At 40.6% G+C, this 25,276-nt stretch overlaps 2 protein-coding genes across 14 annotated transcripts in view; one reads left to right on the top strand and one right to left on the bottom strand.

Moving 5' to 3' along the window:
* Positions 1-6,123: 6,123 nt before the first annotated feature.
* On the bottom strand, positions 6,124-17,946 carry GIN1 (gypsy retrotransposon integrase 1). 4 transcript variants are annotated; one of them, XM_063421620.1, is made up of 9 exons: positions 17,452-17,543; positions 15,804-15,848; positions 14,292-14,437; positions 13,227-13,420; positions 11,875-12,180; positions 10,980-11,168; positions 10,720-10,887; positions 10,004-10,292; positions 6,126-8,269 (listed from the first exon to the last, which is right to left on the bottom strand). In XM_063421620.1, the coding sequence occupies exons 3-9, from the start codon at positions 14,428-14,430 to the stop codon at positions 7,971-7,973; spliced, it is 1,584 nt and encodes a 527-aa protein (XP_063277690.1). In that variant the 5' UTR covers positions 14,431-14,437; positions 15,804-15,848; positions 17,452-17,543; the 3' UTR covers positions 6,126-7,970. The 4 variants fall into 4 exon arrangements, with proteins under 4 accessions (XP_063277692.1, XP_063277691.1, XP_063277690.1 ...); XM_063421619.1 differs by lacking the exon at positions 17,452-17,543 and adding an exon at positions 17,818-17,946 and having other exon boundaries at positions 6,127-8,269; XM_063421621.1 differs by lacking the exons at positions 14,292-14,437; positions 15,804-15,848; positions 17,452-17,543 and adding an exon at positions 17,818-17,937 and having other exon boundaries at positions 6,125-8,269.
* Positions 17,689-25,276, top strand: part of PPIP5K2 (diphosphoinositol pentakisphosphate kinase 2) — a 50,538-nt gene continuing 42,950 nt past the window's right edge. For 2 of the 10 annotated variants that reach the window (XM_063421613.1, XM_063421608.1), the window contains exon 1: positions 17,937-18,006. The gene's annotated coding sequence lies outside the window, so the exon portion shown is untranslated. Of the gene's footprint in view, positions 17,832-17,935; positions 18,114-18,271; positions 18,292-25,276 lie in introns of those variants that run through there. The other 8 variants (XM_063421617.1, XM_063421614.1, XM_063421610.1 and 5 more) reach the window with 7 other exon arrangements.

Here is a 25,276-nt window from a genome sequence, read left to right as displayed (position 1 = left end):
TTGGCTGTTGGAGTGTACTTTGGAATTTCTGCTTGCATTTTTTTGTTTACAACTTTTGTGAAAGTTACAAGAGGCACTTAATACAGGAAAAATTCTAATGTGTTCTACCAGCAGAGAAAAAGAATGCTATTTTGTATGGAAGCTGGAAAAATATTTTAGTATGTCACAAGGTTGTTTGTTTTTGGTTTTGTTTTTTTTTTTTTTAAGACTAATAACCTGCATACATGTACAAAGTCAACCTTAAACATCTAAAGAGGGATTTTACTTGTACAACAAAACTGCAAGGTATTTCCTTAATAAAACACATGGTCACAGCTAAGAGGAAACCTGTGTCTGAAATTAAATATGCAAATTAGTCAGGCTAGGCATCTGATACTACCTGATTGGAAGTACTGATTTTCTTTTTTTCTCCACACTTTCCATTCATTCGACAGGAACCCTTGGTCCTGTAATGAGCTCTCTCTTTTAACAGCAGACCTACTGAAGTCTTGCTGGATAATTACCCTCTCTGTATGAGTCATCTGGAGTGTGAATCATTGTGTAACATCATAATGACTAATCAGTCCAGTTTGAGGATCAGAGCATAATTAATGTCCTTTTAAAGCTGCTATTATGAGCAGAGTGTACACAGCTGTAATTGCCACAGGGTTTTATGAAACAGTTTTCATTATCGTCATTGCAGGTGCTGTAATAGGCTGCTGTTGGCATTGAGGTTGGAAAATAGGCTTTAAGCTCCTTGTGGTGGTTTTGCAAAGTTTATGGGACAATAAGAGTAATGATAGCGGAGAAAAAGGTAAGGTTTCTTCCCCCAGCAAGATTTTGTAAATCCCCTTTTTCTGGAAAAAAAAAAAAAAGCAACAAACAACCAAACCAAAACCCCAAACTTAAAATGCATTACAAGCTGGTTTCTTTTGTCACATGTAGCAAAATCTCCAAGATAGCTATCTGAAATGCTGGAGTACAGGCACAATTTCATGTGAAATGTATTTAGTGCATACTCTAAGTTGCTTCCTCTCCTGCAAATTTTTGTTTTCCTAATGTTACAAGGAGAACAGTGTGTTTCTTTCTCAGTTTTGAAAGCAAGGCAGTATTATTTTTGGCTGTGGCCTCGATCCTTGTATATATGAATAAAAGAAATCAATTAGTTGGGAAGAATTTTCTGAAGCTGTCTATAAAAATGCTAAGTCACTAGTTTACAGGAAGTTTCCAGTAACAGCAGTTAAGAAAGCTGTGGTGACTGCTGTCATGGGTGGTGTATATGCCATCAGTACTAAAAGATCACAGGGTATTCTTAAAAGCAGTCAATAAGGGTATATTTTTTTTAACATTTGGTTAGCTCACCTTATGTCCAAGTGATGTTGGGTGTTCTCTGCTTCCATTAGCAGAGCTCAGTGGAAGTAATATGCAGCTTCCCTCTTTGTCCTTTCCTTTATTTGAGCTGTTGTCTCCAACTCTAGATAATGCTGTGTTGAGAGGGAATCAGCCAAACAGTTCAATTGCACGTACAGGCAAAAATAGATTAATTGAGCTTCAATCATCAGCTCCCTGAAATTCAGACATTGGTCTCTACAGTGATCCCGGGCTGCCTAAAGAGAAGCAGGATGAGGAAGCAGAATTCCACTCTACTCTGGAGAGACCCCACCTGCAATGCTGCATAAGGCTCTGGGGTCCACAAAATAAGAAGGATTGGAACACCTGTTGGAGTGGGTCCAGAGGAGGGCACAAGGATGATCAGTGGGCTGAAGTACCTCTCTTGGAGCTGGGAGTTTTTCAGTCTGGACAAGAGAAGGCTCCCCAAAGATCTCATTTTGGCCTTTGGATATTTAAAGTGGGTTTATAAGAAAGATAGAAACTTTTAACCAAAGACTGTAGTGATAGAAAAATGGTTTTAAATGTAGTGATAGGCAATGGTTTTAAATTGAAAGAAGGATATTCAGATTGGATATTAGAGAGAAATTCTTTATCCTGATCATGGTGAGGCCCTGGCACCAGTTGTTGATGCCTGATCCCTGGAAGTGTTCAAGGCCAAGTTGGATGGGGCTCTGAGCAACCTGGTCCAGTGGAATGTGTCCATGCCCATGGCAGAGGGGTTGGATTAGGTGATCTTTAAGGTCAGTTTCAACCCAAGCCATTCTGTCATTTTTAATAACTGCATGGACAGGCAACCAACTGCTTTCCAACACCAATCAAATTTCAGCACCTCAGGTTTCATGCTTTAATTTTGTACAGGTGTGATGGCAAAATTAAAACATCTGAACCTGCTTGAAGGCACTCAGTGTTCTTTATCACCTATTAAAGCTGCATCTTTTGAAAACAATGCACCAGAGACTTCATAATGCCATAGGAAAATTAATGTAAAAAGAAAGACACAAGCTTTCTGAACCACAGTTCCCATTTTATTAAGCCAGCAGACCATTCTCCATCCTAACAGGTTTTGTGTGCTAATACCATTTATTGTATTAGATGTCGAATTGTGGTTGTTCAGTCTAAAGTTTGGAGAGCATGTTTAAGTTAAGTTTTCAACAGTTGTTCCAGACAAGACTATGCTTTAATGAACAACATGTAATTGCACATTTTAAGATTTAAAAGACATGGTACTACCTTCCATGTGTTGTTGATTAATCTTTCCCGAAGCCTTTTTAAGAAGGAAGAATCTTGGCTATTGCAGGGGCTGAATATTTAATTAGGCTGACCAAGCAGCTAAGCACCCTTCTGTATGATGTATGATGTATTAAGCCTCTCCCTGTTTTAAATAGTCTGACCCATGGGAAGTCTTACAGAGTTACAGGGAGGTGGCTGTGATCCACAGTCAAGAAGTGTCGGGTAGTTTTGGCCCCTTTGCAAACCTGCAATGAGACCAGACTGGGGCAACTGCAAGGTGCCATGAGGAGGATGCACTGACCTGTAACATACAGGTTGCCACCCACGTCACCTGAAGGTGTCCCAATTAACTGAAATTACAATCTCAATTAAACAGCTGTCCTTGCCACCAAGTATCATTAGGTGTAAATTGATTCCTTGGGAATCATCTTGATTAAGTAGTTTTCTAATCAAGCAGTGCACTGTAGAGTTAATGAGGATTTATAGATCATTGTTGTAAATTGCAAAAGCTTCTTCCTTGGCAGATCTAGATTTATTTAAGTTTTATCAGAGCCTTTAGGTCAGTAATGGCTGTCACACTGCAATGTGTTAGGATTAAGCATGTGCCATGCTACAGAGAAAGGGTTTAGTGATTTTTAGGTTCCCATTCAAATATACATGTGGAAACCTGTTTGAAAGACTTCGTACATATTAACAGTAAAAGTTGTGGGGAACATCACTGCTGAGCAATTCAAAAGCAACTTTATTACTTAATTACTTAACTGCACATTAGGACATCCTTTAAAATTTTAAAGACTATGTCATTATATAGTTCACAGTTTGTGTGGATTCATGTGTTGTAATAGCAAAAAAAAACCCCGAACAGAACCAAACAGTCAAATAAATTAAGAGTTGAAATTAAGCCACTCTATTTTCTATGTAAAACAGATGCTAGTGAACCTTACAGTTTTAGCACCTTGATTTGTCTTTACCTGTTGGGGATTTTTAATTCTCCAATGTGAAAATATTTTTAAGGGAATTATCAAAATTTGTTAGTAAAATTTACACTGTAACTGCTCTTTAGGCTCTTCTCCAGTAATGGGGGGAAAATTAGATTCATCTGTATAGCTATGCATTAGTGGCAGAAGAAAGGAAGGGAGCTTACTGTGTAGAGGAGGATTTAAAATCTATAGTGATAGCTACTTATCCAAGCAAAACCTGCAAACTTCTTGCTGTTTCTTGACATGGTGGCTAAAAAACCTTAAAGAACATTCAGCTGGCATTGTTAGGCACATATTATGGAGAGACAGGGCATGGTAGTCCATCTGGAAACTGCACTAGATTTTTTCTAAATACTACAGGTCATGAAGGATCTTTATTTTACTGTTTCTTTCTTTATCTCCATTCCTCTCATGTTTCTTATTAATGAGTTGCATGCAAAGCATGACATCCTGTGAGTGAAGCTCTGTCTGATTTCACTGCACAGCTTTTAGGAAATATACAGATGATGTATGGGCAGTATTCTAGGGCACTGTGCCAAAGTACTGGTTTAAAGATGCAGTGGAGTAATTTTTCTCCCTAGAAAATAGTCAGTGGTTGCAGTTCAGCAAACTAGGGAAATTCTTAATTACAGACTACACTTATTCTTCTGAGACAGATGAGAAACCTAAATCTTCTGCTTTTTTTAATTAGAATTGAATTTTTTTTTTTTTTTTTTTTTTAGCGGAACGGAGATCAGGCATAAGAGGCTAAAGTTGGTGCCACTTGTTTAGGGTTTCAGGGCAGAACCCTGCCCTGGCCACTGCAATCCCCAGTGCTCCGAATACCCTCTCCCCTCTCTTTGTTACTGCTTCCTTCAGCCATGACATATCCTAAAAGGGCTGCTTAGGAGAAAATTGCTTAGGAGAAAATTACTTGGATAAAATCACGTCACACACACTGTGCCACAGGTAAGGAAGTGGAGGCCTGGCCTTACTCCAGGCATTTGCCTGTGTGATCCTGCTCACAGCAACCAAGGTGTTAAGAGTACTGAAAGGTGCCCAGTTCTTTGGAAGGTGTAGAGCTGCACTGAAGGTTTACCAGGGCTGGCAGCTGTAGTATAAAACTACCTAATGCACAAGTGGAGTGTTTTTGTACTCTGGCTGGCGTGACAGGTCAGTCACGCATCCTTCACACAAGGCGGGTCATGCTGCTCTCGGAAATGTATTCCTGCTCCCGTAATTATCGACAAGTTGATGTGAAAATTACCGAAAATTCTGCTGCGAACACAGTTCCAGAAGGAAAGGGCCCTCGGAAGGGCAGGGTGGGCAGCAGTTCCTGCGAGCCGTGCGCGCCCCGCGGGCGGCGCTTCCCGCGGGTCCAGGCTGCCACCGTGCGACCGGCGCTCCAGCACAAGTCCTGAACGTCTCCCTCTGGAGACGAGCACACCAAAGCTAAAACTCTAAAAAATTGTCTGCCGCTATGACACTGGAACCATGCGCTCTCCTTTCCTTCTTCTTGGTCTTTAATCTGTGGGAGTGATGGATGAGGTTTCTGACTAGGTAAAGACTCAATCAATCTGGTGGGAAAGCATAGGTATTATTTACTGCATATCTCTGAAACACTGCACGAAACAGAACTCATTTTCTTAAGGGCTTTTCTATTGAGGCTTTTATTACTATGTCTGCCAGCTTTGTGAAGAGTAATGAGTATTTTTTGCAATTTGTCTGGAACCTGATATGGTGTTACTCACTCTGTACAGAAGGGGGAAGTGAGGCATAAGGAATTTAAAGGCATCAATTGCCAAAATAATCAACTAATTTATGGTACTCAATTTGTGAAATCTGATTTTTCCCCTTTTAACCAGCTTACTCGGATATCACTTTACATTTTCAGGGCACCAATTCTTTCTTGCCACCAACTTTGAATGCTCCAGCTCTGCTGATGGGTTCTGAGATGCTTCTCAAGCACACAAAAAAGTGCTCACCCATGTGAGTAATGAGTTGTATGTGGAAATGCAGAATTACAGAATCCAAGTATCCAAGTATCTAAGTGATCTGCTCATCACTGCACTAGCAATCTGTAGCAGGGTAGCACTGCCTGGCAGAGGTGACATGCTGTATCTCCTACAACAGTTATTGTTTATTGGCACACATACTTCTGCCACCAGTGCAGCAAGGCTGCTGCAGATCCCCTCATCTACACACAAGTTGAAAGGAGAATTGACCAGAGTATGCATCTCTCAGGATTAAGAGCTCCAGAATCAAATGGTTTAAAATTCAATTTACTGTCTAGTTACTTCTATCTGGAAGAGTCTTCTTCAAGTTAAAGCTTTTTGTGTACTGCTTTTCATTCAAAATTTCTATATAGTTTGGTTACCAAGATGTAAACAGCAAGGCAGCAGGTCTTCTAATAGGTGCAGAAGAGTACAGTACCCATCTCTTGAAGACACTGAAAAATCTTGCTTTCTTGTGTCAGTTTTGGCCAAACAGTGGGATTTTTTTCCCAGTTTCCAGTGACATTCTTCATGTCAATAGTTTGAAAACCCTGTATTTTATTTCCGTGAGCATCCCCCATGCAGAGAAGGCCACAATTCAGTGCACAGATAAGTCACTAATGCCTGCTTGTTAATACAGTAGATCAAAATTACCAGGAAGCCTGAATGATCAGCAATGCACACAGTTAAATGTTAAATGCACACAGTATGTTAAATGTTTCTGTTTCCCCCATTTCTCTCTCACTGCAGCATTTTCTTTCTCTTCAGTGTAGCTCTAACAACGCCCCAGCACTTGCCCGAGAAAACAGCTCTGCTGTATTGTGCACAATTCAGGAACTAATCACTTGGAGTAGGAAAAAAGTAAGAGAGGCTGGTTTTCTTATGCAGCTACCAAAGCAGAAATGGGTCTCAAAAACAATGCCTTACCCTCCAGTTTTATCCCTGACTCTAATATTTCCTTCAAAAGGAAATATATACATACAATAAATATTTATTCCATGTGTGCACACACAGTGAATTCAGAAAGACTCTTTCTGAAGTCTTGGTGGAGAAAAACTGTAGCTGTAGGCCTGTGTTTTCAGAAGACAGAAAATAGTCTGAGTAATAATTATTTTTCATTTAAAGTTTAAGATAGGATTCTGTCATGGTGCTGAGCTCTTTTCTCACACAGATGCATTATGATATGAAAGACGTGCTGTATTGTACGTGTGAATTTCTGTCAGAGGTAGGTACCTAATCACCCTTGAAGACCACAACTAATTGCATAAAACTAAATGAAAACTCCTAATGAATAGTATTTTCCTCCACTTGTTTTAAAAGTCACATGATATTCAGGAGCAGAAAGGAGAGGGAACACACAAATACGGAGAGCGAGATAAGCTAATCTTCCACAGGATCATCCAGAAGATGCTGAATTGCTCAATTCAGTTTTCTGCCAGTAGTTTTCTTCATCTTCATGTCAAACCCCTACAAAAAACCAAACCAAAACAAACAAAAAAAACCCACAAAAACACCTATTTTCCACGTGAAAAAATTGCCTTGCTGCTGACTTTGAGAAAGAGTCTTCTCAACAGGACGTCCAGACCAGTAACAGCTTACTCAACGAAATCAGAGAATAAGTTAATACCAGTGCTTCACCTTTCATAGCCCACTGTCCATGGAAAATCTCACAGCGTGCACAGGTTCAGCGAAGAGGTAACAGAAATGGAGAACCAGATGTTTGTGGAAAAAGCACAAATGAATATTAAATGCTCTTAAGATTTTTTTATGTGCCTGAACTGTTAGAACTGCCTAGAGTAGTAGACTTTTGATGAGCAGGGAACAGCTGAAGCCCTCATTGTTTCATGCATAGAACACTACATGTATTTCATTTTGACAATTTTATTATTTTGTGAGATCTTAAATAGATTAGACTAGAAATTAAAATCTGTAAAAGTCAGAGGCTGCAGCTTCCCAGAAAGAATAGAAAACTGTTATATAACAGTTATATATCTGTGTCTGTGTGTATATATGCATATGAGCTTCTCTGCAGTGGAGGGAAAATTTACACCACCTTGCTTAGGTTTAATTCATCTCACAGTGAGCATTAGGAATGAGTCTCCAAGGGTTAAACGGAAAAGGTCATTACAATGAAATGATGCATTGTGTCCTGAGAGGATAACAGTAAGGCGCAGCCACATTGCCATTCGACCAACAAAATCTGAAATTTAAATTCATGATTGGAATACGTACTTTTACCAGTGCTTTTTATTAACACCCAGACAAATTAGATACCTGAAGCACTCTTAGATTCATAAAGGAATAAAGTGGATTGGGCTAAGGAAGTTGGAGCTATTGGAGCTATTACTTTTTTTTTTTTCAGTTTGCTACAGTAGTTTCAAACTGCTTGGCAATGAAATGTGATAGAAGACCATGCTTAAGTATCCTCTCTCTTTGTCTGAAGGGTCCAACAAGGTGAAGGCCATTGCTCTGGCTTTGTAGTGTTTGGTTCAATGCAGTGATCTCCTCTCAGCTCAGACTCACGTTTACCATCTGCTGATTCTTGGTCTTTGCAGGCTGCAGGTGGAATCCATACAGCAGACATGACATCTCTTTTGTAGGCATTTATTTCTTCTTCAGCAACAGAGTCTGGTTGGCTTGAATTATTAGATCTTTCAGATAAGCCAATATAGTCATGGTCAAAAACTACTGCACTTTGTAGAATGTAATGATTGTCTGTAAAAGGAAAGTAGCCATTAGTCCAGATTCCTGAAGCCATACTTAAAATGTTAGTGAGGTGCTAATTTACTTTTCAAAACAATTTCCAAAAGAGGACAAGAATGTTTGAGTGACAGCAGACTGATAATGTGAATTTCCCAATTTCACTGAGCATCAAATGTTTGGCATCTCGTTAGATCCACAAAATAATCCTTGTGCTGATCCACAATTCAGAGCTTTTCTTAGCTAAGTCAATGACTAGCTTGGTGTCTGTCATAGTTGCCTGTTGAACTAACAGCTTGAATAAATGGACATGAAGACACTTTCATTTTGTGCATGCACACGGATAAATGCAGTTTCTTCATGTTCTGACTGGGAAATCTTAATGCAACACACGGCAGGCTTTCTTAAACCACAAAAAGCTTAAAAAGTAAGCAAAGTAGGTAAGTAAAAAAAAAAACCCTGAAATCTGTCCCAGCCAAGACAGTCACTTCCTTAAAAAAGGGAATTCTATGTTTATGCACTGCTTCTGCAGTATTCAGCGGTAAACATATTAGGCTGCAATACTAGAAAGACCACTACCTTCAGCCTTTTATACAGCGACATAATTTACCAAGAGTTTTGTAATAGCTGTTCATTATCTACATGCTTGATATGTGTACGACTTCCTTCTCATGCATCAGCAATTTAATGAGGATTCAATTTAAGAAGGCACAGAGAGATTGTCCAAAAAAAGTAGCGGCCTCGTGAGACAACATGAAATCAGTATCTTAGTTACAAAATCTGACAGAAATATTTCAGCTTGTTCCATGAAATTCCAGAATTAGTTTCAGCTTTGCAAATCTCTTAGCTTTAGGAGGTGATGGAAGAAATTACCATCCCAATGTAGTTTATATATTTACAAGAACCAAAGCTTGACTACACGTGCCAATAGTGTGGGAATTGTTCTGCTCTTCAAGTACTCCAAAGTAAAAAGCAGCTTGTTCTGTGACAGAAGTCTTTTGTACAGCATGTATTTAATTTTTTTAAAAATGCCTCTGGTGACTCAAAGACAGCTTAAGCAGAAAAGAAACAGCTGCCCCTGTTTGATTTGCAAAAGGCCATGCTGAATATGTAAGACCAAGAGCAGAAGTTGGTTATCCAGATCTTTGGAAATTTCTAGCCATCCTACCACAGAGCATGACAATTTTATTTGCTCTGGTAAGAGAAAAAGGAAGACTGACTTCCTTTATAGGACAATTTAAAATAAGCTATTCCAAAATCAGTTCTCTGATGTAATCTTCCTATTTTAAGGCTTCAGAAGACACTCCAGTGTTGTAAAAAATAAAAAGTTTTGCATAAGCAAAATTAATGTGAATCCTGCCTACACCAAAACAGAAACAGAGTCAGAAAATGCTCCTTGAACAGTTCACCCTACTTCTAGCATGCTCTTATACTTCTGTCAGCCAGCACGAATAGAGCCAAGCCAGTGATTAGGAGCAACTTTAACAGAGGCTATTTTTGAAAAGACTTTGAACATAATTCATGAGCTCTGCATAGTTTGATGTCACTCACACTCACTATTCTCCTTACTGTAAAGTACAGCTATTACCTTACTGTGTATGCTAATACAACTCCCACTGGTAACTGAATGATACTTTTTCATTCTAGTAACCTAACACCACAACAGAGATGTTAAAAAAACAAAACAAAAAAACCAACTTTTTTTTTTTACATATATAAAAATACAAACTTAAAAAAAATTATGTACACCTTTTTCACTGGACCCTCTTATATATGGCTTGAGGTGAGACATCTTGATGGGTCTTTTCAGCCTGGATCCTGTGGAATCTCTTAATATTGCATAGCCATTTTCTGTGATGTAATCTATGACACAAGGACCAATCCATTCCGACTGGAAACGACCATCTTTCCACCAGTTTTTTCTCTGCCTGAGGACTTCATGACCAACTTTAAGTTGAAGGGTATTTAATTGTTTTGGCTTCCTTTTGACTGTGATTTTGGTTCTGATTTTTTGTTCATCTGGAGTTTTTTTATCTGTCTGCAGAAAGAGACACGTAAATCACCTTTTTTCCCAGAAGTAATCATGCAATTTTGTAGCATTGGTTAACAGTGCTTAAGTACGACATTGAGCGATTTTGGATGTGTGTAGTTTGTAATTATGTGGGACTGAAAAGTGATGAAGAAATTGCTTTTATCTTCATAAATCACCAGTCCATAGGCAATAGTTTTCAACTTCTCTATTCTGCCCTCTAAGTCAGATGTAGTAAACTTCTGACAATAGGTCCCTTTTAAGGTTAGTCCCTCCAAAAACATATGAGAGGTGTTACACTGAAATTAAGGGATCACAGGGGAAGGAACACCAACTAAAACCCACCACTAAAATCCCCACATTATTTTAAAAGGTTACTTTATGCCTCAGACCTTTTCATCTTCTTACTAGTAAAATTCAAATACATAACATTTACCTTACAATCTGAGGTTTTCTCTTGTTCCAGTGCTTGACTGAGTTTTTTAGTTGCTTCAAATATTTTGGCAAAACCGCTGTATTCTCCTTCCACACATATATTCATGGGCTCAACAACACGTGGGTTACGGTTGAACATTTGGAAATATGGGGTGTTTTGATCTGGCTCCTATTTATATGGGGATCAAAAGCAAATAGATTTAGCATACAGCTTTGCAGACGTTATGGAGGACTTGAATCGAAAGAAGAATGTTCACATACCAAATTTGTCAAATTGAAAGCATATGCTATTGCAGACAAATGCTCGTCCCAGTCAGTTGGATGATCTGTGCAATACTTGCTAAGGAAATGTTTGATTGTCTTGGACATTCTTTCATTTACATCATCTGTTTGAGGATAAGACAATACAATTTGTTTCATTCCAAACAGTGCAAAAAGTTCTTCATTTATCTTCAAAAGAAGAAGAACACAATTAGTGAACATTTCCCCTGCTGTGTATCACATTTCAAGCAAAAAACCTCAGTTTCCCACCCCTTTTGTCGATATGACGGTGACTGGGAAAAATCTCGCACACGTATTGGCACAAAACATACCAGGACTGTGAATGAGAGCTAAAGCAATAAGCAGGGCTTAGGAGCCAGTCATTGTTGGTTCCTAACCACATTTTTGCCACTTAACTCAATCTATCATTATCTCCATATCACAGTCTGATAACTTCATCATCTCTGAGAGGAACAAAGTCTGCTAAGACCTTCATAATCACTATAAGCCAATGTCAAAAATCCCATTAGCTGCTGCTATATTGGGCAATATGGATGAATGATTTACAGCAGACCGCAGCGTGCAAATTTGTGCCAGTTCAAGTGAGTGACAACACATGCACTACAACTGCCAGGAAATAATTTTACTTTGTTCTTTTTATAAAGAATAAAGCCCTGGGAAAAACTGTAAAGCATTACAATTGCAAATAATTGGTTTGACATCTTTTGTATGTGCAAACTTCTTTATTTTTTCAATTAAAGGAAAAAAATACTACAGTTTTTCTCAAAAACAAATTCTCTAAAATTCAAATCTAATGCAAGGGAAAATGTCTCTTTTTTTTTGAGTGAAAAAACAACAACAAAAAAGGAGATTAACCAGCCATGTAAATAATTACCTGATAAACAAGCTCCTTCCCTTGATCTATAGGCATCTTTTGAGGTGGCCCATATAAGAAAAACACATTTATGATTGCCTTAGCAATTTCAGCTGCTGAAGTGTCATGCAGTGGTAAGATAACAGTCCATCTTGTAAACAAATCTGTCATAATTATGATGTATTTGTGACTTCTGTTGGTAACATTGAAAGGTCCCATTAGGTCTATAGTGACTGCTGTCCATGGGTCCTCTGCTTTGATAGGGTGTACTTTGGGCACTCTGGTGGCTGTGTTCTTTGCTGCCTGGCAATGCTGGCAAGCATACACCTAGAGAAGATATCAGGCAAGATGTTACCAATGAAAAGTGATGGTGAGATGATGATAACTATCAGAATCATAGATCTTCACTATTTCTCGGTAAATCAGGTCAGACCAGGCAATGCAAAACAAATTTATTGCCTTTTTTACAATTATTTACTCTTAGATTTTTCAGAAACAGCATAAAACCAAAATAAAACTGAAGAATACTGAAGGCCAGGAGAGGGACGTAAAAGAACTCATGGCTGAATTCTCTCCATTCTGAAAGCACTGTGCTCTTTCAAGTCCACAGTACAAATTTTAAAATCCATTACTATCTGTAAATAATAAAGGGAGTAGGAAGCAACTGGGAGTGAAAGGAAGTCCTAATCATTCCTCTTTTGGTTCATCTAGGTATGCTGTGGCTGAAAAACACTGGAACTATGCATAATCTTCCATGCTTAACAACCTAATCTACAGGACAGAGCACCTTTGTCCAATCTAAATTGAAACAAAAGACTCATTTTCAGTTCATGTAGAAGTTGCATACAAACTCAAAGTATTCAGGTGATGCAGCAGCTGATAGCTGAAGGACATTTACATACAGTTTCTTGAAGGACCAAATCCTGCTCCTGTATCTTTGGGTGAATGAGAAGGAACTTTCCCAAGCTTTGATGTGTGTAACTATTTCCTGAACACACCTAATTATAAAGCAGAGACACCATTTTCATATTCTTATCTGCTGGCAGCTACTCTGGTCACATATCCTTGTGATGGCACATTGCATCCTGACAAAGATATGTGAGGGTCCTTACACAAGAAATCTCTCTCAGGACCAGATGTGTCCTGCCTACCAAAAGAGACTGTGGTTCTCCACCACACCATAGTGGTGTGCAAGCCAGTAGTAAAAGTAAAAACAAACACCATGCATTGCCAAGACAACCAGTCACAGTGCAATTGCAAACTCACATTTCCTCCTCATGAAACAGCCTGGGTACTTGCTGTACCAAAGTTCAGAGGATTACCAAATGTTTGTAACAGACTACATAAAGTATCCTGTAGCTATGAGGCCATACCCACTGCTTGACATCATTTGTTACAGAGGTCCAGTAGTAATTAGACTCCACTAAAGTCAGTGTCCTTGATATACCATGATGAGTGCCAGCAGCATTTTTGTGGCATTTCTCGAGGACCTTTTTCTTCTCTTCATCTGAAACAATTACCAGGCGCATTTGTTTTCTGTCTTTTCCAACATAGAACAACTTGTTTTCTGAAAGAAGTACCAGCAAATTATAAGCAAGTGCTTTGTCTTCTGTTTAGTTTACTAAACTACTGAGCATGACTCAGAATAGAATTTATTACACTAAGTTCACTTTGGTGTAAACATAGCTTTTTGTTTACAAACATTTCAATTATGTCCTCTGACGAGCTATTAGTTCAGCCATGTTTATTATCTGGACACACAAAGTTACAAGGGCAAGTCAGAATGCAAACAGCATTCCCACAGGAAGTGTGACTGAAACACAAACTAATGCTGGGGTTGGCAAGGGGAGGTCTGGTAGGAGTGTTGAAACTGCTGTTTGTGAAGCTGTTTGGTGCCTGCCAGCAACCTGACACCGACAGGCACAAATTTAACTCCTCCCTGCCTTTTCTTTACACAGCGTTGGCAGTTTGGATGGGATTGAGACTGTAAAGCTCATGTATCTCCCAGGGCTGCAATAAAGCCAGGAAGGGCCTTGGAGGCTCTCAGGTGACTGATGGCAAAGTTGTCCTTGCACTTCTGCCCAGCCATATCCCAGACTGGATGGAGCATTCCTTGTCTCTAGCTGCAGATCTATTTCCCTTCCTGCAATCCTTTCAATTATGGATTGCAGTGGCTACATATTTCTACAGTACATAAAACAAGGTTTGGCTTTTATATAGGTAAATAAACCTGTCCTGGAATGGACTAAAGCAGATTGAGCTTCAATTTCTACAAACATCCAGTTAGATATTAACCAGGGATTTGCAGAGCATTTGTCTCATAGATAATGTTTATTAAAATCACAGAATGTTGTACAGCAAGATTTCGCTTTTTTGTCATATTAGCAAACCTTCACCTTAATATCTATTTTTAGCATAATTTGAGAGAAAAGTTTTACCCTTGAAAACAAATTTTTTGGCAGCTCTCCTGATTCCACTTCTTTCACTTGATAATGTTGTGGGATGATATTCCCCTGATTGCTTGTAGTATGCAATCTGCTTCAGGTGGAGCCCACCACTTTTTCCACTACGAACCATTGCCAATCTGAACAAAATGCACAGAATTTATTAGATAAGTTGTCAGAGAAGCACATCTTCAAGTTTTTACTCATTTCTTTGTAGCTCAGAGACATCCTGGTCATGTAGCCTCTAAGAAGAGGCTACACCATCTACTATACACATCCACCTTCAACATTTGCAACAAGGAATGCTGCTTGAAACACTAATTTTGTTCTAAGAGCTGGTTTTCTCAAATTATGTTTTAAAAGTCCCACATAATGGAGACTTTTACTACACTCATTGGAACAGGAAAGGAAACGGTATCAGAGAGAAAGAAATTGTTCTTCTCTTTCTGGGGTACCTCTCAAATTCAGTTGTGCTGGAGATTGTCCAAAGATCCACCTTAGCTGAGAAAAGTCTGCATAGGCAAATAGGAAAAAAAACAACTCCCCAGAGAGAAATCAATGGAAATTTAGTTTTTTCACTAATTAATCAGACAATTAGATTTTGAAATTCCAAACCAGACTCTGCATGCAAGGTAACAATTCGTTCCTTGACACAGGCTGGCTTCCCTGATAACATCAACAAGCAATAATGTCACTAGTAAAATGGGTCACTGATATAGAACATGTTTGAGTTTAGCAAGAACAGCATCAAAATAATTACCTAATAATGAAAATCAGAATATTCACAGGCAGGATTATTGATCAGCCTCTACATGATTTGAGTGGTTTGGTTTTTTCTAAATCTGTTCCAGCAGCACAGACAAAACAACAGTTTTATCCTGCTCTCGTTGATGTGCAGCAGCAGGATCAAGCTTGGGGTCTGCCATGTCATAATTTCATAGTGAATGCTACTTATCCACAGCATTAAGTGAATTTCTTCCTGATCCTGCCACTGTTCCAGTGCCAGACTGTGACAATACATAGCTGGCTAAAAAGAGCAATTAGTTCATCTGCCATATGTCCCAAGTGACTTATAATTATGGGGAAGCGACAGTATCGAGGCACTCTGGAATGCACATCATCTTATTATGTGGTGATGCTATTTGAAAACAAAATGTGTAAGACAAGATGTCTATTTTTCAATTTATAAATTCTCACCTATCTCTACTATGCTGGTGGTGGGAAGGAGAGAAAGACCTCTTAAGAGTGATTGTATCTGTTTTTGTTTCATCTTTTCCTCCCAGAAAATAAAATGCTGTATGTTATTTTTGGAACCTGCACCCTGAGCTAAGCACTGCTGTTAGCAATGGCAAATGCATACAAATGCATACCAGGAACTTCCCATTCAAAATGTGACAAGAACGTTGCCTCACCAAATACTTCATTTTATACAATCTAGAGCTGGTTTCAAAACAAGCCAAGCCTCTTTTTATCCAGGATTAGTGTTGTAAAGTAAAATTTTCATACCTGAGAGAAATAACACAAATGTACTTCCCAACACCACGATCTCACCTGTGAAGAAAGAGGGTGTTTCAGAACAGGGAAGGAGAGGACCCAGAACACAGGACTGTTCTGATGCAGCAGTTTTCTGTCAATTTATGTCTGACAGCACATGCTAAACCAACCCACCAAGCTGGCAAATCAGGTAAGTAACAGGAGAAAAGGAAGTGAGGCTACCATGAAGTAAATTCATGTTTCTGTTGTTTAAAAGAAGTCAATTAACTAGTATTTCTCACAGTAAAAGAGCATTGGTGAAGGGCAACACAGACATTCCATCTGCCAGGGGCACACATTCAGGTTTAACTCAGGGGTTTCCTCAAGGCTAGTCCCGCACTTAAGTTATCTGAAGTCAAAGCTAGCCCAGTATGACCTGTCCCTTATCCACAGGGATGATGGACTCTTTTGGCTTGACATAGGCTTTCACACGTGGGAAGATCTTACTGAACAATCTTTATTCTTCCAGTACTTTTGCCTGAAACAGCAAATACTCTCCACGAAGCCCAGAATTGCCCGTTTTAATGAAATGAAGTTGCACAGCAACAAGATACCTCTAAGCACGACCACAGCATAGACTTTAGCTAGGCAGACACGTTATCCACATTCCTGCAATGCCAGCTTCTCTTATAAGAGTTTTGAAGAGCTTAGGTAAGCCAATGAAAGAAGAATGGACTACATAGCACCCACATACATTAATTTTGTAGGGTCCTGATCCAGTAAACTAAGTGCTTCAATCTGCTGGATTGCTGCCTAAAATGAGCTTCATTTTGGGATATTTAGTTTCTTGTGCCCCTATTAATCTTTTCCCCCACTGCCTACTTTGTTACTAGGCCAACTCCTAAAAAAATGCCAAACAAAACAGCCCTGAGAAGAACAGTTTATAAAATCCTCTGGTTTTCTTATTTATTCAGATAATTAATATGCTATGTCTCTCAATACTCATAACAGATCTAGTAGTCTAAAAATCAAAGACATAAAATCAGCTATCCATTTTTTTCGTACCTTTGAAGCTCGAAAGTATGCACTAGAAAGTATTTTAGCGAAGAGAACGAAACTTTCATATAATCAGAGGTCTTTTAACTTAGCCAAAAGAGTCACACCTGCTACCACTCAGCTGTTTCATCCTTTAATGCCCATTTTCTCCTACATACAAACACAGTCCTAACTGCAAAACTGTACTTTTAGTCTCGTTTTCTACCTCTGACTGCTGTTCTACAAGAAAGAGCAATTGCCCGTGGAGCCCTGAATCACAGTCATAGAATGGTTTGGGTTGGGAGAGACTTTAAAGATCATCAGCTTCCAAACTGCTGACCATGGTCAGGGACACCTTCCGCTAGACCACGGTCCTCAGAGCCCCAAACCCACCTGGGCTTGAACACTTCCAGGAATGGGACAGACACAGTTTTTCCAGGCAACCTGTTCCAGGGCTCCACCATCCTCTCAGTAAAGAATTTTTATTCCTAATATTTGACCTAAACATGCTCTCTTTCTTTGAATCTATTCCCCCTTGTTCTATCAGTATATGTTCATGTAAGAAGTCTCCCTCCTCCAGCTCCTTTATAGACTGTCTCCACTTTTCTAACCCAGGTGCTCCCAAAAAAGTGTACGTCAGACTGACAGACTCGCCCACACTCCTCCCTGGTCTTGCAAGAATGACAGAGGGCTGGGCAGGGCGCCTACGATGCCGAATTCTAGGCACGCGAACTCGCGTCTTGCTGCCCGCGGTAGCGTCCGCCGCCATCCAGAATTCCCAGCAGCGATTCCTGTCGGGAAGGCGCCCCCGCCGCCTCCCTGCCGCGCACAGCACTACACGCCCCAGCGTGCAATGCGCCCGCGCAGGGCATGCCGGGAGCGGCGAGCGCCAGTACCGTCCCCTGGGCCTCGCGCCCCGCGCATGCAGGAAGCGACACCAACGCGACCTTTTTCCTTCCCGCCACCGCCCCTCGCCGCCCTCTCGGCCCGGCGGGCACAGCCGGGCACGCACCTGCTCCGGCAGAGGTACCGGCAAGGCCCGTCGCGGGGACTACGGTCTCCTGGCCAGACCAACCACAGCGACGGCCCCGGCGGCGCCCCGAGACTTTTGTGGCGCCCCCGGAAGTGGCGGGAGGCAGGGGAGGGGGCGGGGCGGCGGCGGCACCGCCTCCTGGGGGGACTGCGGGGCCGCCGCAGGCAGGTGAGGCAGCCGCCTCCTCCTTCTTTTCCTGCCTGTCTCGCCTTTCCCTCCTTCCTCCCCTTCCTCTCCTTCCCCTCCTTCCCGTTCCTGGCGCGGCCGGGACGCAGGTGGGCATCGCGGTGGCTGAGGCGAGCGGTATTCCCGTGAGGAGCGGTGCGGCGGCGGGCAGAGCCCCGCGGGCTCCCCCGCCTGCGCCCCGGGCGCGCCGAGGCTGCTGCGGCGGGCACGGCCCGTGTGCGCGGCCGGCGCTTTGTCTCTGGGTGGTTCCGCTCGTGGTTCCGCCGGGTGTGTGGGGCTGCGGCGTGCGGTGCTGTCAGTGTCGGGGGAAGGCTTTGGTGCGGGTGAAAGGGGGTGTGTGCCTTAGCAGGGATGGGAAGTGATAGAGCATCTCTTGGAGCTCTGGATTTGGAGCACTCTGTTAACATCTCAAAAACAGATGATAAATTCAGTATAAAATAAGTTGGAGCGAGGGAGATTGCTGTCTGTAATCAAAACGGAGGGTGGGGGCGGGGGGGGGGGGGGAAGGCGGCAGCAGCCTCAAAGCTGAGAATTGATCACATGTCAGGAGCAGAGATGAAAGAGAGGTAAAGAGGGCATGTCCTGTGTAACATTTATCTTTGTTTCGTGGTGTTTTCCAGAACGTGGGAAATTGATAGGGAATTGGTTAGTTTTGAAAACGCTGGGGGTTTGGCACTTCTGTTGTTACCCTGTAGTTAGTCACAAGAAGGAAGACTGGGGGATATCAGAAGGAAATAAGTAGTTTACTTTCTCATACAAATTACTTCTACTACTGGTGTACCTTCACAGCTGTTTGTAACAGTGTTTCTGAATTGTATAGGTCTTTTTAAGCACTGTTTCCCTCTATCTGTTTAGCCTGTATATTTCCATCTTTTCTTCATCCCTTCTGTATCATCTTTGTACTCTCTAAGTAACAAGCTTGTTGTTTTTTCCTTGGAGTATCAAAATTCTTATTAAATCCATCTTTGCCTCGGTGAACAAGGTTTAATTCAATCAGTAACAAAACTATTCTTGCTCTGTAAAACTTTTTTGTGGTATATGGTGATGTAATATGCCTTTTATGGTTCAATACGTGAGCAATTCGAATTTTTTGTACTGGTTGGCTTGTCTTGGTTGTCTGATTCTTTCTATGGAAGCAAATGTCACCCTTCTGGCAGTTGTGGTTAGAAAAGATCAGGCCTTCAGAGGCTGAGCCAAATGAACTCGGGTACAATTTTTTTTTTTTTTTTCAAACCTTTCATCTTTACAAAGTTGATTTAAAGTTCTTTGTGAGAATCTGGAGAAGCTTTTTTGACATCTGTGAGTGGGATCTTTAAACTATTGGAAGCCAGCCTTCCTGAAACATTCAAACTTGTCTCAAATGTAAATGACTTTATGTGATGTGTTTGACAGAGTTTGATTTAGAAAGGAACTTGGAGTTTAATGAATGTGAAGGTTATCTATTCTGTGGCTGTGCAGGAGGTGCTTAAAACACATGCCAGATGTCAGTTTGTGCAGTTTGCCAGTTTAAAATAACACTGCCTTCTGTCTGGAAGGTAAGAGAATGATATTTACCAGATGGGTTTTTCTAGACTTCTGAGGCTGTTTTAACACTTCTGTCAAAGGATAGATGTGGTTTATTTTGTGGTTTCAACTGAAGAATTAAAATATGCCTGTGACACTGCAGTGTTTGGAGATAAAATTCAGAGTTTTACAGGTGCTGAAAAGTCGCTCTTCTGCTGGTGAACTGTTAGGGAGAAGTAAATTCTGCAAGCACAGAACTTGGTCAGGAACTGAACCGTTGAAAAGTTATTTCACTTTACATTTGGTAAGTCAAAATTGCTGGAAATATTTTGCCTAGCTAACTATATAATTACTTGGAGAGAAGGCAGACGTGGGGAAATCAGCCAAGTAATTACTGTTTGAAAACTGGAGCAGTTGTGCTTTAGGACTAGAAATCTTATTCTTCAACAACACAGAAGGCATGTATTTCCTTGCTGCAAATACAGGCCTTTTAACAGACTTCTGACTTACGTAGCAGGGCACAACTCTTCTCAGTTTTCTGTCCCCTAAGATACTGTAATAAAAAGGATTAGACTGAATATTACTTTTGGTACAAACATTACTTTGGTACAAACATTACTTTGGTACAAGCATCCATTATTCTTGGAAAATAATAAGGTCCCCAGAAAAAGATTTAGGCAACTTCTTAGCTAGCCTAGCCATACAGAATTTTGAGAAATGTTAGGTACTCCTGAGCAGAGTTGTTTCCAGTAGGAAATGCAAGTAAGGTGGGTATTTCTAGATTCCTGATGCTCGAGAATGCGTGCTTGGAAGTGTCTCACTGGTAAGATTTGGCAGACTAGGGACCTGTCTTCTGCTTGGAATACTGATCAGCAAGCTCTCTCCTGTAAAAAGTATTCCAGAGGCCACCTTAAAAAAAAAAAAAAACCACAAAAAAACAACAGCAAAACAAACAGACAAGCAAAAAGACCTGACAAAACCCCCTTAGTGGTGGATGGAGAAAATGAAGTTTAATTATGGGGGTCTAGAGGTTAGAACACTTGAAAGGAACAGGACAAATACTCTCTCTGTTCTCTCCTATATCAGAGGTTTCCACTCCCTGTTTTCTGTTAGTCAGAAGTGTGTCCTAACCACCAAGCTGAAAAGTGTGTGGGCAAAAGCATCTGCGTGTATACATTACTGCTGAAGATGGAGTGTGAGTAACAATGGAGGAGTTTGTTTCCCCAGAGAACACATTCATTGGCCACCAGGTCCTTACCAAGCAGATCCTCCTGAGGCCCTTGGAAAATAAGAAGGTGATGCATGACAGTCAGTGTGACCTCACTGAGGCAAATTTGACATATTTAGTAGCCTTCTATGATAAGCACCTTCCAGCAACTAAAGGGAGACTGAGTACGCAAAAACTAGAGAGGAACTGTTTATAAAGGCCTGTAGGGATAGAACCAGGGTGAATGACTTTTAGGTTGAGGAAGGAGAGATTTAAATTAAATATTATGCAGAAATTCTTTACTGAGAGGGTGGTGAGGCACTGGCACGGGTTGTCCAGAGAAGTAGATGCCCCATCCCTGGATATCTTCAAGGCCAGGTTAGACCAAGCTTGGAGAAGTTTGGTGTGGTGGAACATTCCCTGCCCATTGTAGGGGTTTGGAACCAGGTCATCTTTGGGGTCCCTTCAAACCAAAACCACTCTATGATTCTTTACTATACAATGACTTTTCTAATATATTAGTTTAGTCATCCATAAAAAGCCACTTGAGCACTGAATATGATCCCTTGAGTAAAAGAGGGCTCCATCCTGAAACAGCATTCCTATCCATGTGTCTGCTCCATGGGCCACAGCTCCTGCGAGGTGCTCCAGCCGAGACTCTCTGTGGGCCACACCTTCCTTCACAGTACATCCATCTCCTCCAACATGGGGTTCCCTATGGGCTGCAGGTGGATCTCTGCTCTATTGTGGACCTCCATGGGCCTACAGGGGCACAGCCTGCTTTACAGTGGGCTTTCGGGGAGTCTCTACGTGTCTGGAGCAGTTCCTGCATGTCCTTCCTCAGTGCCTGTGGGGTCTGCAGAGTTGTTTCTCTCTGTTATTCTCACCCCTCTCAGCTGCTGTGAGTGTTCTTTACCCCTTCCTAAACACCTCACAGCAGAGGCATCGCCGATATGGCTGAGGGGCTCAGCCTTGGGCAGCAGCAGGTCCAGCTTGGAGCTGACTGGAACTGGCTCTGTCTGACACGGGGACAGCTTCTGGTGTCTGTCACAGAGCCCTGCTGCCCACTCACTGCCAGAACCTTACCAGGTAAACCCAGTGCAGGCACTTACCTAGCAAGGAAGACTCCTTTTATTCTTAAGAAGATTTTTTCAGGTTTCAGTACAGTGAAACTGGAAGGTGGATAGTCTCTTTTGGAATGGGAACTGCTGTAATTTTTTTGGTGGAGTAATGTATAAACTGCTACACAGTAATGCTTCTGGAACATTGTAAAAATATCTGCAGTGTTCCCACAGACAGAAAGAACCTAACGTTCACAGTTCTCATTTGCATAGATTATGGCTTTTCATGTGGCAGTCTGAGAGCCGTGCTTGGCTTGTAGGCAGTATCAGTGTCTTGCTAAAAGAAACAATTAAAGGCTACTTTTCATCTTTTCTGGGAGATTCTTGTAATTATCAGCGAATATGTTGGCATATTGTGAAATCTAGAGCTCAGTGTTTGATGCAAGATTGGAGCAGGTGACTTAGTTCTTGTGAAGCTGTGTGATGTAGTCTTTATGATAATCTTTTTGTGTTCCTTTTTTAGCCTATTTGCTGTCTGTTATTTTGCACATCAATGGAGTTTCCTGCTTAATGTTACTGAGCTGAGTTACTGAAGGTGGTGATAAACTTTGTAAGGCTGTTGAAATTTGCATTTGATGAAGAGCGCCAAATGTTTTTCCTCAACTTCATGTACTATACTTGGACCTTATAAATTCCAGTACTTGTTTGAGACCCTTGTATTCCCTTGAATTTTCTGTGATTATTGTTTGATTTGTTTCTTTGTGGGTTTTTCTTTGTTGGGGTTTGGTTTGTTTGTTTAGGTTGTTTGGATTTGAAGTTTTGTTATTGTGTAAAAGTATTATCAGGCAGAACTATAACATTCTTTGTGATTAAGAGATACTGGGATAGATCTGCTCAATACATTTATTTTTTTAGATTTAGTCCATCTCAGTAATGTGCTGACAGCTACTGCTTAACATCTCACAGGATGTGTGGTGGAACAGAACAATATCTGTATGAAAATGTTAACGTTTTAATATTGATTATATGACACAGGAGAAATTTTGTGTTTAAATTCTGTCCAGTTTTAAATTGGAGAGAATATGTATCTCTTGCTGTGTAAGGTACAGAAATAAACAAGTCATGTGAGGTTTACTGACAGCATTGTCTTCAGCAGCTTCTGTGTTTGGCATCCTTTCCATCTTTTCTGCCTTTTGACTGTCCTCTTTTCTCTTCCTGGTTATTTGTCAGACCTGAAAAATTACTATTGTTTAATATGGTTTCTTGTTAGTAAAGTCTCACATTAAAGTCTCACAGTTAAGTTTGAAGTATTATCAACTTCTTTTGAATCATCTGTAGAAAGGTGGCACATGCACGGAGAGCTCTTGGGATTTCAGTGCTTGCTGTTCTCAGATGTCGGACTCCTCTAGTCCTGTCTTCTGCCTGCCTGTCCTCTGCTTCCACCTTGTTTCCTCCTCGTGCTTTCTTTCTTGCATCACCAGCAACCCAACAAACTGTCTATCTTTGGTGGTTTCTTACACTATAAATCATACTGCAGAATTGGAGTTTTAAAACCAGTAAAATGCCTCGGCAGGAGTCAGGCAAACATTTTCACTGTTAAATGTACTGTTAATGAGAACATTAGCTACAGTGTTTCTAGCAGGAAGATATTGAAAACCTTTTGTTAACTCAAGACTATCTGAAAAATTGCTATTAACATTATTTGTGTTTTAATGATGTAATTTAAATTGCTGAAAGCTATAAGGGATGCAGTTGGAATATGCCTACAGTGGTAAAAAGTGAAACTTTAAAAGGAACAGTATGGAGGTAGAGCACAGGGCCGTGGTCTGTTTTGTTGCTATTATGTGTATATATATATATGCAGAATCAGGTAACAGATGAGCATTATTTATAATTCTTTGTTATTTGTTTGATAAATTCCCCAATGTAAATGTCACTGTTTTGATATAATGGCATTTTTAGAAGTTGTTTTCCTGAGTGGGTAATAATTTAAAAATATTTTGTAACTGTTTAATGCATGAGGTGTTGTCTTTTTTTTTTCTTGAGATAAGAAGTACTTTTACTATAGTTTTGTTCCATTAGTTTCCATTAGTGTGCAGTATGGGAAGTGTGTATTTGTTCTTCTGAGGGCTGCAGAGACACAGAAGAAAATCCATTGAGATGCTTCTGTTTGTACAGGAGTTACAGATGTTATTAGTATTCAAAATGTGAGTGTTAAAACTTTGAGCCCCTTTTTCATGACTGCTCAGACCACTGCTGCTGTGTTGAGTGGATTTGTTGCCAACAGTTACTGGGATAGTAATCTTTATTATGGTCTAAGTAAATATGAGAAACACCAGGGCTGGATTCCTGAGCTGCTGAAACATTTGGAATGGAGACAGGAAAACTGTGGATATATCTGTTAACACAGTGAGGAGTAGGTTTTGGCTCATTCTTTCAGAATATGCTTTGGAATTCCTTTAAAATATTCTTGTGGAAATTGAGATATGTTCTCTATGTTCTCTTAGAAGAAAAATCTGTAGAGCACCGCTGGAGTAAACACAGAACTTGGAATGCGGGGCACAGGCTACCAAAATCTCTGATTTTATATATTTTAGAATATTGTTTTATCTTTTTTTGAAGTTTTATTTTTGGAGGAGACAAAAATATTTTATTTATTTTATTTTTGGCCAAGACATGTCATGACAGGCCACACATTTGGTTGAAAGTCTTTTTAAGAACACCAGTACATTTCTCAAAAAAAAGTGAAGATTTTTTAGTCTATAGGCTGTGAAAGAGAAGCCTTGTGTAACAGGTGAGGTTTAAACAGAACGTGGTTTTACCTGGAGAGGTCATATCACAGTGGGAGATGGTTGTCTGGATGTTATCTCTTTGGAAATAGGTCAGTGTATGTTCCAACACAAAGCTTTGGGTTTTGTCTTGCTTACAGTGTAGCTGTTCATGACTGAGATGAGTACATAATGGTCTAACATTCACTGTCTAATGAGGCTTATGCTGATGCACCAAGTGCAAGAAGAAGTACATGCTGTATCTCTGCCCCTATATTGCTGGTGCTTCTTAATACATAAAAATATTAATAACATGCTCAAGGGGCAGCAAGATGGAATTCTGCATAGGGCACCATGTACTCGAAGCTTCTTCCATTAGCACTAATAGTGAAGCATAGAATAAGGACTTAACAATTAGAAATTGTGAAGCAGGTATGTTTTATTTCCAGCTGGGACACACGGAGTGGGGAGGGGGGGAATCTCTCCTCCAAACCCTGTGTACCTGGTCCAGACAAGGTCCAGGTTTAAATACACATGGATCCCACAAACCCACACCTTCCCACCTACCCATTCTCCTTCTCTCACTTTGTATTCTACTTAGCCACCACGCCTCCTGGTGGTTGTGAGTTGGGCTCTTGGGAGGAAGGCCGACGTCTTCCTCAGGTTGATCTTCGCTCTGGGCAGGCGGAGTGCGGGTTTGGCTATTTGTAAGG

Source organism: Prinia subflava, chromosome Z (assembly GCF_021018805.1).
Source record: "Prinia subflava isolate CZ2003 ecotype Zambia chromosome Z, Cam_Psub_1.2, whole genome shotgun sequence".
In the NCBI taxonomy this organism is placed as follows: Eukaryota; Metazoa; Chordata; class Aves; order Passeriformes; family Cisticolidae; genus Prinia; species Prinia subflava.
Note: the sequence above shows the minus strand (reverse complement) of the source record. Positions and strands in the feature narration are given on the sequence as shown.

Coding starts and splice junctions, on each gene's coding strand:
- GIN1 (XM_063421619.1), bottom strand. CDS start 14,430: ATGGTTCGTAGTGGAAAAAGTGGTGGGCTCCACCTGAAGCAGATTGCA. Junction 13,421..14,291: donor CAAAAAATTTGTTTTCAAGG/GTAAAACTTTTC, acceptor TACTTCTTTCAG/AAAACAAGTTGTTCTATGTT. Junction 10,293..10,719: donor AGAAAACCTCAGATTGTAAG/GTAAATGTTATG, acceptor CTCTTTCTGCAG/ACAGATAAAAAAACTCCAGA.